General features: G+C 44.8%; 1 protein-coding gene across 3 annotated transcripts in view; it reads left to right on the top strand.

Moving 5' to 3' along the window:
• EPRS1 (glutamyl-prolyl-tRNA synthetase 1) overlaps positions 1 to 13,550 on the top strand; it is a 147,568-nt gene that overhangs the window by 72,878 nt on the left and 61,140 nt on the right. For all 3 annotated transcript variants that reach the window (XM_068232914.1, XM_068232916.1, XM_068232915.1), the window contains exons 13-15: positions 6,806 to 6,916; positions 10,135 to 10,271; positions 11,865 to 12,072. In XM_068232914.1, the coding sequence (XP_068089015.1) occupies positions 6,806 to 6,916; positions 10,135 to 10,271; positions 11,865 to 12,072 (456 nt within the window). The remainder of the gene's footprint in view (positions 1 to 6,805; positions 6,917 to 10,134; positions 10,272 to 11,864; positions 12,073 to 13,550) is intronic.

Raw genomic sequence — 13,550 nt, 5'->3', positions numbered from 1 at the left:
CTGGCTCTGCTATAATGACTCAGCTATAATGATTCCTGAGCAAAGCCAGACTGAATGCTTAGTCTGGTATTTTATCAGGGCAGTTGACAAGCAGGCTGAGCAGTGAAGGATGATACAGAAAGCAAGGTAGGTGTTTTCTCTAATGTTCCCACTGATGTGGTAAAATACATGAGGGTGCTTCGTCTCTGGTTCACTTTAAACTCACAACATAGGTTGTCCACTCTACTCAGCCTCCACTCCAACTCTGTACCATGTTTGTCTTTGGTTTTCATGTGCCTGTTCCACTCCTACTTTTTTTGTGTTGTGTGAGCTGTATTGTTGCTTTCCAACATTGGTTCAGATGCTCAGTGTATAGGTTAAAGGGAACCAGAGATGAAAAAATAAAGATTTTATACATACCTGGGGCTTCCTCCAGCCCCATACGCGCTGATCGATCCCACGCCGCCATCCTCCTCTGCCCGCAGCTACGAGAACCGGCTCCCCACTGTTCCATCAGTGGGAGCCAGTCTAGCGTAGCAGAGGTGCGCTCTTTGCGTATCTCTGCAGCAATGTATGGAGAGATACGTAGAGGGCACACTTCTCCTGCGTAGCTAGCTCCGATGACGTCAGCGACGGGAGCCGGTTCTCATAGATGCAGACAGCGGAGGACTGCGGTGTGGGATCGATCATCAAGAGTACATCTCTGGTTCGATTTAAGCCAGGAACAAGAAATCAGTTTTACTTGCCTGGGGCTTCTACCAGGCCCCTGTAGCCGTCCCGTGCCCTTGCAGTCACTCACAGAGCCTTCGGTCCCCCAATGCCAGCTAGTTTTATTTTCGCTGACATGGAGTCTGCTGGCTTTCTGCGCCTGCGCAGGCCTGGCCACGCGTATCCTTCATGTTCCCGTCCTCAGCGTCCTGCACAGGCGCAGGACGCTATTGCGGACGGGAACGCAAAGAAAAATACACGTGGCCGGGCCTGTCAGCGAAAATGAAACTAGCTGGTGGCGGAGGACAGGGGGATCCGAGAGTGACTGTGAGGGCTCGGGACAGCTGAAGGGGGCTGGTAGAAACCCAGGAAAGTAAAACTGTTTTTTTTTATTTTTTATTACTGGCTTAAGTGTCCCTTTAAGAGCCTCTGATACATGCTCTCTGTATCGGTATGGTGCATAATGGGGTCGATGCATAAAAGGCTGTGCAGAATAAAAATCTGGTCAGGAAAATACCACATTCTCTATTTTAGCCTTTTGTGCACGAATTCATAAAAAATTTCACAGGTGCGGTAGAAGTTTGGTACATTTCAGAAGCTCATTGACAAAAACCTGTTCGTAACAACAGAAGAGTGGAGTGTGTGTGTTTTTACATGCTGTTCCATGCAGTGAGGGCATTGCGTGGCATCCTGACATCCCTTTAGATGTACATGTTTTGTTATACTGCCTCTGCTTGCTCTGAATCTGTCCCATTAGTCTTTGTTAACATTTTGTTTAATTGCCACAGCTTAGAAGAACTTCAAGAAACTACACATGCCAGGTTTAGGTGATTTTCCCCACTAGCTCCTACACATCTTCAAACAGGAACCCAAGAGGTTAAACAGCCTAAGATATTCAGGGGAAGCCTGTTTTGTTTCGATCTCGCTCTGCTGCTGCCTGGGGGGGGGGGGGGGGTGTTAAAAGCTTGTCCCACCTGAGAAGGCTGTGGGTCCTATCAGATTCCATCATTCAGACTTGCAGAAGAACAGGGCCCGTTTCTATTGGCTCCCTGCTCTTGTCAGCAGGGCTGTGGAGTTGTTACAAAAATCATCCAACTCAGACTCCTCAGATTATTGAAACCTCCGTCTCCAGGTACCCAGAAATTCCTCCGACTCCACAGCCCTGCCTTTTAGTCACAGCTCTCACTGCCTCTGCTTGTGAGTCACGGCTTCCAGAACAGTCTCCTCGCACAGACTCTGCACTCTTTTCACCACTTCAAAGCAGACGGTATTATTTTGTGGCTTTACCGCATGTTGTAGGCTTTATGAATTGACATTACCTGACATTTGTTGAGGTATTTGCCGCACAAGTCGGTAATTTACCTCTCTGCTTGATAATTTCAGCTTTTCATGTGGTAACAGCCTTTATGAATTGACTTTTTCCTAAGTGCTCGGTAAAGTCAGCTGTTTTAAGCATTACCGAATGCTTTATGAATCGACCCCAATGTGTTTACGTTCATTATGCATTGTATGGTGCCTAGTGTGCTATGTATGGTACAGGGTTAGTGTAGGGACTGATTGGAACGAAATATTATATCACAGCCAATCAGCAAAAGCAAATCATTGAAGTTAATTGGCAAGTTGATACTTCCCTTTTTTAAACCATAGGGCTACAGGATCACCATATGTACTAATTGGGCCCTTTGCAGAATTGTGTGCCAAGGTAGACAGTCAATTGTGTGCCAAGGTAGACAGCCAATCTTAAAACTGTAATATGGAAAAGGTTATCAGGAGATTATTTTTAGTAAGAAACCACCATAATTAAAAACCAATTACAAGGAAAATCTTTTGCCTGCAAAAGGAAGTTTGAATAAGCAACAAGTCGCACAGTAGACAAACTGATTTTTAACAAACCTTAATTACTCATTAGCCGCTTCAGTAGAGTTACTTTGTTTGAGATAAGTGCACTGCTTTCTCAGTCGACAGAACTTGTGTTGTAAATTCTTGGAATGCTTTGATTTCTCTCTCTAGCAGAAAATATAGAAACTGATGATAGAAGTCCTCTGTTATTGTCTCACACTGCCCCCTAGTAACAAGTGGCCTAAAATACACATTACAGCAGTACTAAGTGAAAGCAAGGAAATATAATAAGTAAGAAAATAAAAAAAAAAACTGCTAAAGTAAATTGGCCTGGAGCACTTGCAAGTCTCTAAAAAAAAAAAAGGCAGCTAAATAGTTAATGAAGTAGGGTGATGATGATTAAAGGGAACCTGAAATCAGCGGCGTATGGAGGCTGGCCTACTTATTTCCCTTTTAAACCATACCAGTTGCCTCGGTGTCCTTTGCATAAATTTGCTTACAAAATTTGATTAATCCTGCACCAATTCAGAATAATTTGCATCTCATTGACCATCTATATTCATTAGTCATCAATGGCCCCCAGACACACCAGCATCTCTATTTCCTGGTCAGAATGTAGCATGAAGCAATGTTATAGATGTTTGCCCAGTGTGGTTCTTTAACTATTTTCAGATTGGACGGCTCTGGCCACTTAGATGCCGTTTTTAGTAGTGTGATTGGCTCACAGCAATCATGGGGGTCAGAAGCCAATGAAATTGACCAATATATGAAAAATCGAACAGGTGCAGCAGTGGGAACAGGGAGGCTGCACGGCGGGGATGATTGAAATCTATGCCCTTGCAGGAATAACTGGACATAGACAAGGCGTAGATTTCAATCGTCAAGTTCTGGAAGAGGTCACATTGTGTAGAGAGACATGCTCCTTAGGGAACTGGGTTGGATTAACTAGGATGTTCTCCTTAGGAATGTTGGCCTGGTTAACTAGGCCTTTTATGTGAGGGAATTAGGTTGAGTTAAAGCAACCCAGAAGCGAGAAAAAAGATGGATACTAACCTATGTAGAGGGACGGCTCTGGATTATCTCTCTGTGCCCTTCCACTGCTATCCCCCAGTTGAAGTAATTCAACCTGCTGGTCAAGAAACTCTTCGAGACTTCTCAGGAGGCTGTGCAAGTACTTGCATCCCCAAATACTTCCAAAGGCGAGTTGATCCATATTGCGTAAGTGGGAGTCCGGGCTTGTCCATGTGCAGTACAGATGGAGCCATCTTTGGAAGAACCCAGGGATGCAAGTGCTTCCGAAGCCTTGCGAGAAATTTTAATGGTGTAGCAGAGGAATAATTGGGGGGGAGGGGGGGGGGGAGGGGAGGGCCACATTGTTAGGACCGGGAAGTGATCCATAGGTTGGTATCTATTTTTTTCTCTTTCACTTGCTTCGGGGTAGAGAATAAGATTTAGTATTAGTTGTATTGACATTAGGGAGTTAGGTTAAGTTGACATTAGGGAGTTAGGTTGAGTTTAGGTTGAGTTGACATTAGGGAGTTAGGTTGAGTTGACATTAGGGAGTTAGGTTGAGTTGAAATTAGGGAGTTAGATCGGGTAAGCCATTTAAGCATCGTAATTAGTCTGTTCAGAAATCTGTGGCCACATGTGTGACTAGCATTGGCAGAAAATTATCTGCGATGTCCGCAGCATGCATCCAGCTCCTTTCTTTTTGTATTCTCACAAGGGCTGTGCAGACATGAGGCCTGTTGAGTGAAATTACTGAGGACGACCATCTAGAATTCTTGGTGACCGTGTTACCGCTCAGTCCAGCCAGCCCCTGGACTCCATGTCTTTGTCTTGCTGATTTATAGTCTATGTGCTTGCTGCAGAAACTTCTTGTGTGTCTTTGACTGCCGAGCATGCAGCCTCCTCCCTGTGTTTGTGTTTCCCTTTTCTTCCCTACTGTCTGTTCCTGCCGACAACACTAACTGGTCTTGAATGTAGACATGTATTATTATTGGTTATGGAGGGTGATTACATTATCACAACAACAAATAATTATTAAAGCACTTTTCTCTCATAGGGCCCAAAGCACCTAAGCTTGTCTCAGATCAGTACATAGTGATGTGTTACAGGGAAATAACATGATTATAAATACCAGACTAAACTGGTGGCTTTTCATTTTTTATTTTAAAGCCTCCAGGGTTGGAGCTGTTTTTGGGTGTGGCAAGGCATTCCAAAGGATATGGGCAGCATGACAGAAGGCTCTACCTCCAAAGGTTTTTAGTTGGGCTCTGCCATGACCTGCCTGGTCGGAGAAGTTTAGCTCGTACAATGTTGCCCCATGCAGGGCCATTGGTCTGGTTCTAAATTAGGGAGGTTAAAAATAATGGACAAGGCCAAGTGATCAGACTTGGTCAAGAAAATAATTCCTGGAAAAATGAAAATGCAGAGTGATCAGATCCATGATGCTCCTCAGGTTCCACAGGGTTTGGTCTACTACGGTTGGAGAACGTTGTAGAAGGTGAATAGTCCATCTGGACTGGATTTTTTCAATGGTGTTTGCTACTATGTTGCCAAACTTTGCAACTCTTGTCTTGGTCACAACAGGTCATATCAAGGCTTAAAGTAAAACTGAAGCCATCCTGAAAAAATAAGTTAGGTACTCGCCTATGGAAAGAGAAAACTCTGGATCCCAAAGAGCCTTTCCGTCTTTCTCTCTGTGCTCTCAGTTCACCGTTGTCCCCTCATGAAATTTATTCAACCAACTGGTTTAATATGCCTTTTGGGGAGTCTTCGTGAAGGATTCAGAAGTACGTGCGTTCCTGAGTACTTCTGAAGACGAGCGGGTCTGTACTGTGCGTGCGCGAATACATGTTTGAGCAGTACTGATACACCTGTCTTTGGTAACACTCGGAGGTGTGAGTGCCTTCAAAGCCTTCTGAGGAGTCCTAAAGATGCGGACATCACCCCCGGGGTGGGGGAGGAAGGTGTAACAGCAGTGGACCAAGAGCATGGAGAGAAGACCAGGAAATCTCTATGGGATCCAGATATTCTATATGCGAGCATCTACCTTTTTCTTTTCACGTTGGCTTCAGATTTGCATTAAAAAAACAAACCAATATCATTTTTTGTACCACTTGTGTTCTCCAGCTTCAGAAAATCAACCCCATAGTCTGAGCTCCAAAGCTGGCCTGATTGTTGACTGGAACTTAATGATAAAAACTATTCAACCAAAGCCTTCCCTCCTTGGACCTAGGCTTGGACTGATACGTTCAGTGCTTACATCTGAACCCCTGCAGCTGTTGGTTTCAGTAGGTTTGAGAGGATAAGACCTCTTCTTCCGCATAGTCTGGCTGTCCGTTGCAAAGATCAGGTCCACATTCCTACGTCTACATCCTCAGTTTACATGCTTATCTACTACTTAGTTTGTGGAAACCAACACTACAGTAGCAGAGATAGACAGGGCAGATGTGGCGAGAAACATATAGACATTAAGTACGATCGTACACAACTTAGGAAAGGATTATTTTCCAAGCATCTAAGGTGATGAGTCCTGAAAATTTCATCTCATCGTACTCTTGACACTAAAGCCTGGTATACACCATGCAATTTCCCATCAGATAGATGGGTCGATAGATAATTTCCGACAGATCCGATGGGATTACTGATAGTTTTTCTGATCACTTCTATGCAAATCGATTAGAAAAACGATCGGAAATCGGATTGGACCTGTTGGAAACTATCTATTTGACCCATCTATCTGTTGGGAAATTGCGTGGTGTGTACCAGGCTTAAGATCTATGGTGGATCTTGATGGAGTCCAGTAGACTCCATTGAATTCTATATCCTGCATGTTCTGGACTGAGATGCATCTTAACTTGCTTCATTGAAGAAAAGGCCTCTGTCTCCTTTGAACTATGTCATGCGTGGGGTGGCTAAACTAACTAGCGATGGCCATACTCGTTCGTTTTTCCTTTCTCTTTTTTGGCTCTAGATAGGTTTTAATGGAAATCTGAAGTGAGAGTAGCATGGTGGGTGGTTCTTATTGGAAGCATCCTCTCCAAAAGCCTCCATAGTCATAATACTTTGAATGTTGCCTGAAAGATTCTACACTGTGCCCAACTATCCTCGTACACTTTGTGCATCAAACTCACAATAGAAGACACTATTTAATAAATGGTGACTCGATCATTATGTGAAAGACCAGTTAGTGTTTGACTCGGTATCTTGATGATGATGACTTTGTCCACATGGCAATGTAGACCTCACCTGTCTGTATGTTTGTCTCTGCTAGGTGATTGATCCCATAGCTCCACGATACACTGCTCTGCTGAAGAGCCAGGTCTTGCCGGTCAACATCCCCGACGCAGAGGAAGGAGTGACGGAAGCAGCCAAGCACCCGAAGGTTAGTATATGTTATTACTCTGCTATAATGATCCTGATTTCTCAACAGATGGATATGATGGAGAGCGAGAAGATTAACTACTGTAGGATTTAGGAAGAACTACCCTTGTTTAAATTTAAAATGATTAACGGCGTGGGTTGTAGAAAACTCATGCCTTCTCTCACATACTCTTCCCTGTTAAACAGCTGTGGGTGGAGTTCTCTTTTAAACCTTTGTTATACATTGGGCTTGATTCACAAAGCGGTGCTAACCCAGTTAGAGACTTTAGGCGTGATAACCATTGCACCACACTGGTGAAAAGCCAGTTTAGGCGTGATAAGTTTAGATTGCGCGCAAAGTCCCGCACGCAAAGCAGCGCCATTAAACTCTATGCGAAGTACACCAGACTTTGCTAGCGCAAAACTTTTAAATCAGCTGTGCACTGCGGTGCTAACCCAGTTGGTGCTATAGTTATCACGCCTAAACTTATCACACCTAAACTTATCACGCCTAAACTGAGTTTAGGTGTGATAAAGGTCTTTTCACCAGGGTGCTAACTGCTAGCACCGCTTTGTGAATCAAGCCCCTTTTGTCTATACTTGTTGCTGCTTTTAGAGTGCCTCTTTAAAGCAAATCTTGAGCGAAAATGAACTTGTGATATAATGAATTGTATGTGTAGTACAGATAAGAAATAGAGCATTAGTAGTAAACTAGAGTCTCATATTGTTTTGCAGTACAGGAAGAGTTAAAGGAGTATTGTAGGGGGAAAAAAAGAGTTGAACTTACCTGGGGCTTCTATTGGTCCCTCGCAGACGTCCTGTGCCCATGCAGCCACTCACCAATTCTCCGATCTCTCCCTCCAGTTCAATTCTCCAGTCTCTCCCTCCAGTTCAATTCCGGAATTTCCGATTTTAAAGTCGGAAAACCACTGCACCTGCGCTGCATTGTTCTCGCTCCCGCTGACGTCACTAGGAGCGCACTGCGCAGGCGCACTGTACTGGGTCTGCGCAATACACACCTGGGGATGTCAGTGGGAGCAAGGGTACAGCCGCGCATGCGCAGTGGTTTTCTGACTTTGAATTCACAAATTCCGGAAGTGAACCAGAGGCGGGGACCGGAGCATCGGTGAGTGGCTGCGCGGGCACAGGACATCTGCGGGGAACCATTAGAAGCCCCGGGTAAGTTCAACTTTTGTACGTGTTTTGAATGCAGGTGTATTGTGCAGTCCGTCGTTCAGAGTGCGAAGTATGCAAATGAGTTGGTCATTTAGATGTGTGGACATACAGGTCGTGCGCTTGTTGGACGTGTACAGATTGAGATAGGATTTTACTGCAGGAAATTTCAAAGGCTCATTAGTTCTGCTTGTTTTGTAGCTTAAAGGGACCCCGAGCAGTGCAGAAACTATGGAAAGATGCATATCATTTTAAAGCTCTCTTTCTCCTCTTTCCAATGATATATAAACCGCCGCCCTACGCCTTTTAGTTTTCGCTATTTTCGCTATTGAAATTGCCGCGGCCGCAATTTCGATCGCGAAAATAGAGAAAACTAAAAGGCGTAGGGCGACGATTTAGGGGTCGTCAGAAAGAGGAGAAAGAGAGCTTTAAAATGATATCCATCTTTCCATAGTTATATTGTATTACACAGGGCGACTTTTTCTCAAAGTCAGCAGCTCCATTCAGCAGAATGGAGCTGCTGACTTTAGGAAAAATTCTAAGTTGCAACTGTGATAGTCTGATGCAAAGTTATAAATAAAGCTGTATAACTGAAAATGAATGTTCTATTCATTATACTCACTACACATTCACTTCATTATATCATGAGTTTACTTTTGCTTCAGACTTGCTTTAAGACTTGTTTCAGATCGGCATCTGAAGCAGCCGCGGCATCTCTGTGAAATGCTTTTCCGCTGTTACCAAACCGAAAAGCATTTGGTAACCTTCCGGCGGCGGTTTCCATCGGTTCATCGTTGCGTTTTGACCCCCTTGGAGGACATAAAACTGCCAAATGTAGCCGATCCTAGATGCTTCACGTGGAGTCTTCTTAGTACAGTGACTATAGCTTTCAAACCAGCATTAAAGCACACTTGAAGTGAGAAGGATATGGGCGCTGACATTTTTTTCCTTTTAAACAATACTAGTTACCTGACATCAGTAGTAACAAGCATGTGGCAAATATAGTCAGACTAGGGTCAGAAACCTCTGATCTGTATGCTTGTTCAGGGTCTGTGGTTAAACATATTAGGGACAGAGGATCAGTAGGACAGCCAGGCAACTGGTATTGTGTGAAAGTAAATAAATATGGCAGCCTCCATATCCCTCTCAGGTGAAGTGCACTTTTAGCTTCTTTACTTGCCTCTCAGACTGAAGGCTCAGCTCACATTGGGGCGGTTGCAGAACAGAAAGCATAGCAGGTGGATACGTACCGTCCGTTGTACATCCGCATGTAACAAAATTACCCGACCATTCCGCGTCCATATGTCCACAGCATCCCTCACGTTGGTCATACGCGTTGCCACCGCTCTGTCCCTTCAACAGCATGGAGGCTGGCAGATGCATGCGGCTCTCTATAGGCTGCAGCTGGCCAATTCTGCCTAGCAACAGGGAGAATTTTCATTGGTTTAACATGAACCAATGAGAATTCTCCCTGTTGCTGAGGCTTACCTTTGGTCTTTAGCAGCCCAGTGGAAGCCCGCCGGGCTGTTTTACAAGGACCGGGCGGGTGGGGATGGACTGCGGGATGCGTGAGTATGACATCAGTGGCAACGGGATACGGGCTATGCGGATGCGGCGACCAGCCTAGTGAGAACCGACAGTGTCCATTCTTACAGACTTTCATTGAACACTTTTTCCTGTCCAGTCAGGGAAAATGTGCCAAATCCGGACTTTATGTTCCGTCTCGCGTTCCGCGGTGCACGGATCGTACACGGATCGTACACGGATCCGTGTTTTCAACATAGGATCCTCTTCCAATGTTTTTCGCAGAGCTTCAAAATCTCATGGATACATTTTTAAAGGAAGTGTTATTCTTGGACTTAGTTTGACAAACGGGTCATGAGAAATGTTGATAACCGTTACAACTAATAACTTATTGACAGGCACATTTAATTTAAAGGTATAAATGACAAATCTTGTAATTTAGGCTATGCCCAATTCTTTAATAAACAAACCTAGTTGTGTAGGCCTCTAACCTAGGCCAGGGCCGTTATTACCATTATCTTCTGTATCTGTGTTGTCCTGCAGAATGCGGAGGTGGGAGTGAAACCAGTCTGGTACGGCCCCCGAGTCCTCATTGAGGGCGCAGATGCTGAAACCTTCTCCGAGGGCGAGACCGTCACGTTCATTAACTGGGGAAACCTCATTATCACCAAAATACACAGGTAACGTGTTTCAAAGTAACATAATGCTCAGACAGATTTATTTTAATAAAAACTATTTTAAAGGGTGTATTTGACAAAGAAATCAGTTGGCACCTCCTCTAAAAGTGGCTAGTTTCTTTGCCTGCAATTGCCACGGGGAGACTTCATTTAAAGTGGACCTGAACTCTTGCACAGGACAGAAGGAAAACACAGATTATCCACCCTGTATGTATTTAGAGAGTTTATCTTGTCTAATTCGGTGGCTGGATGGTGTAATGGTTAAGGGCTCTGCCTCTGACACAGGAGACCAAGGTTCAAATCTCAGCTCTGCCTGTTCAGTAAGCCAGCACCTATTCAGTAGGAGCCCTTGGGCAAGTCTCCCTAACACTGCTACTGCCTATAGAGCGCGTCCCAATGGCTGCAGCTCTGGCGCTTTGAGTCCGCCAGGAGAAAAGGCGCAATATAAGTGTTCTGTGTTTGTTTGGTTTGTTTAATTCCCCCTCATCTGTGACTAAACACAAGTGTAATTTGATCTCTTAGCTGTGTCAGCTGGCTGCCTCGGCAGAGCAGCTAATTTGTATACACAGGATGTTAACCTATGTTAATTTATTACAGGATTTGTATCAGCTGTAACAAAGAAATGGTTTTCAGGTTATTATGCTGTTGCTTATCTTTTAGAGCAGAGAGGAAGTTCTGAGTTCAGGTCTGCTTTAATCAGTCCAATTCCTTGCTTAAAGGGAAGGTTCAGGGACTATGAAAAAAAATACAAATCCTTTTCCACTTACCTGGGGCTTCCTCCAGCCCGTGGCAGGCAGGAGGTGCCCTCGGCGCCGCTCCCGGTGGCCGACCCGACCAGGTCAGGCCTCTTCTGCGCTCCATTATGCGTTCCACGCCGGCGCGCTGACGTTATCGGATGTCCTTCGGGCTGTACTGCGCAGGCTCAGAACTACTGGTCGGGTCGGCCACCGGAGACCACCAGGAGCCTGCGGAACGGCGCCGAGGGCACCTCCTGCCTGCCACGGGCTGGAGGAAGCACCAGGTAAGTGGATAAGGATTTGTATTTTTTTTTCATAGTCCCTGAACCTTCCCTTTAAAGGGGTTCTGTGGGGTTTGCTAAAGAGAAAAACTGCCACTTACCTGGGGTTTCTATCAGCCCCTGTAGCAGTAATGTCCCAGCCCGTCCTCCTCTGATGCGCCGTTCCCCGCCGCTGGCACCGGGCAATAATCGTCTGTGTCATAGACGATAATGCGCGCTGCCGTTCGCGTCATCAGAAGCTTACTGCGCATGCGCAGCACGACATTTTCGCCTACTGCGCCTGCGCAGTAAGCTTTTAATGTAGACGGGAGCGAGTTGGACGCCGCGCCAGACCGGGACCGGCGGCGGCGAACGGTGGATCAGAGGTGGATGGCACGGGACATTTCTGCTACAGGGGGCTGATAGAAGCCCGGGGTAAGTGGCAGTTTTTATCTATAGCAGAACCCCCACAGAAATCTATAGCAGAACCCCCACAGAACTCCTTTAATCTTCAATAAAAGCTGGTTGCCATCTGATCTGCTGCTCTTTTTGTTTTAGTTTTTGTGCATCAATCTCATTCTGTCTTTCTCCACCTGCAGAGACTCCAGCGGGAAGATCCAGTCCCTGGATGCCAAGCTGAACTTGGATAACAAGGACTACAAGAAGACCACAAAGATCACGTGGCTGGCCGACACCCCTAAAGCCCCCTTCATTCCTGCCACGTGTGTCAACTACGACCACCTCATCAGCAAACCTGTGCTGGGCAGGGAGGAAGACTTCAAGCAGTATGTTAACCGGAGCAGCAAGGTGATTGGTTCAGTGGCTCAGACTGGCCACCTTCTGTAGTGGCCAACTGAGTACAGAAACTGCTCTAAGCTGATCAGCATCATGTGACCAAGCCTCTGAAATTCACTGCAAGCCCACTGGCATATATAGAAGGTTAAACTGGAATGAGCCGTGGTCATCTTGGAACCGCTTGGTAATGCTGTTAAAAGCAAACCTGAAGCAAAATCAACTTCTAAGATAATAAATCGTATGTGTAGTACAACTAAGAAATAACAAAGAAGAGTCTCATATTGTTTACCAGTACAGGAAGAGTTAAAAAAAAACAAAAACCTTCAGTTTCTTTATGCAAAAGAGCTTCTTTGAGCTATTCGACCCAACTTAGGTTGAATACAGCCCTGTTTTCTGAAGCACTTTAAAGAGCCAAGAAACAGTGGGAGACTGCTTGAGAGAAGGTTTTACTGCAGAAAAGTTCAAAGGTCATTATTTCTGCTTTGTTTTATAGCCTAAAGGACTCACGAGGTGAAAAAAGCTTATCAATCGTTACTTAAATGGGGCTTTTTCCAGCCCCTAGATGTCTACTGAGTCCCTCGCCGCAGCTCCAGTGCTCCCTGCTGGCCGCAGGTGCAGTACGTCCCCCGATGACATGGGCACACGGCTGGCCGCGTACACATGCGCAGAAGAGCCAACGGCCGACAGGCAGCCGAGCTTCACAGGCGGCCAACGGGAGCACCGGAGCTGCGGTGAGGGACTCAGAAGACATTTAGTGGCTGTTAACAATGGATGACCTTTTTCACCTTGTGAGTCCTTTAAAAGACGGTGTGTTTTTAAAACTGGAACTGTGACAGTATGATGCAATGTTATAAAAAAAAAAAAAAAGCTGTATAACTTAAAATAAAAATGAGACTGTTTTCTTTGCTACTAATGTTCAATTCATTATCCATTCTACATATACAATTCATTATGAGGTTTTTTTTTTTCACTTCGGGTTGCTTTAAAGAGTCACAGAAGCGAAAAAAATATATGATATAATGAATTGTATGTGTAGTACGGATAATTACTAGAACATTAGTACCGGAAAAAAAATATTCTCATATTTTTATTTTCAGTTATATAGTTTTTTTTTTAATAACATTGCATCATTCTCTAATATTTACATTTTACACACTACTCAGCATTCTAAATGATTTTACAGAGCAGGCTAGTGAACGTTTGAACTGTTCTCTGCAGAGAAAAAAAAGATACAATGACTAACAGTTGAGATAATGAGCTTCAGAAGACAGAGCTCTCTGCAACTTTGAAAGTCATGGAGCTCAATGGCACTTTTACATAGATAACAGCTGCAGTTCCTTAACTCTTCCTGAACTGGAAATATTAGACTTATGTCTCTGCTCCTAATGTTTTATTCAGTGTCTCTGTAAAGCTCTCCTACAGAGCAGCCGGCCTTAGCCAGGTAAATGCCTGCTTTACCCCCTAAAGCCCACACTGCTTCCTTGTTTAAG

Source organism: Hyperolius riggenbachi, chromosome 4 (assembly GCF_040937935.1).
Source record: "Hyperolius riggenbachi isolate aHypRig1 chromosome 4, aHypRig1.pri, whole genome shotgun sequence".
NCBI classification, from domain to species: domain Eukaryota; kingdom Metazoa; phylum Chordata; class Amphibia; order Anura; family Hyperoliidae; genus Hyperolius; species Hyperolius riggenbachi.
This window is presented reverse-complemented; position numbering and strand designations above follow the sequence as displayed.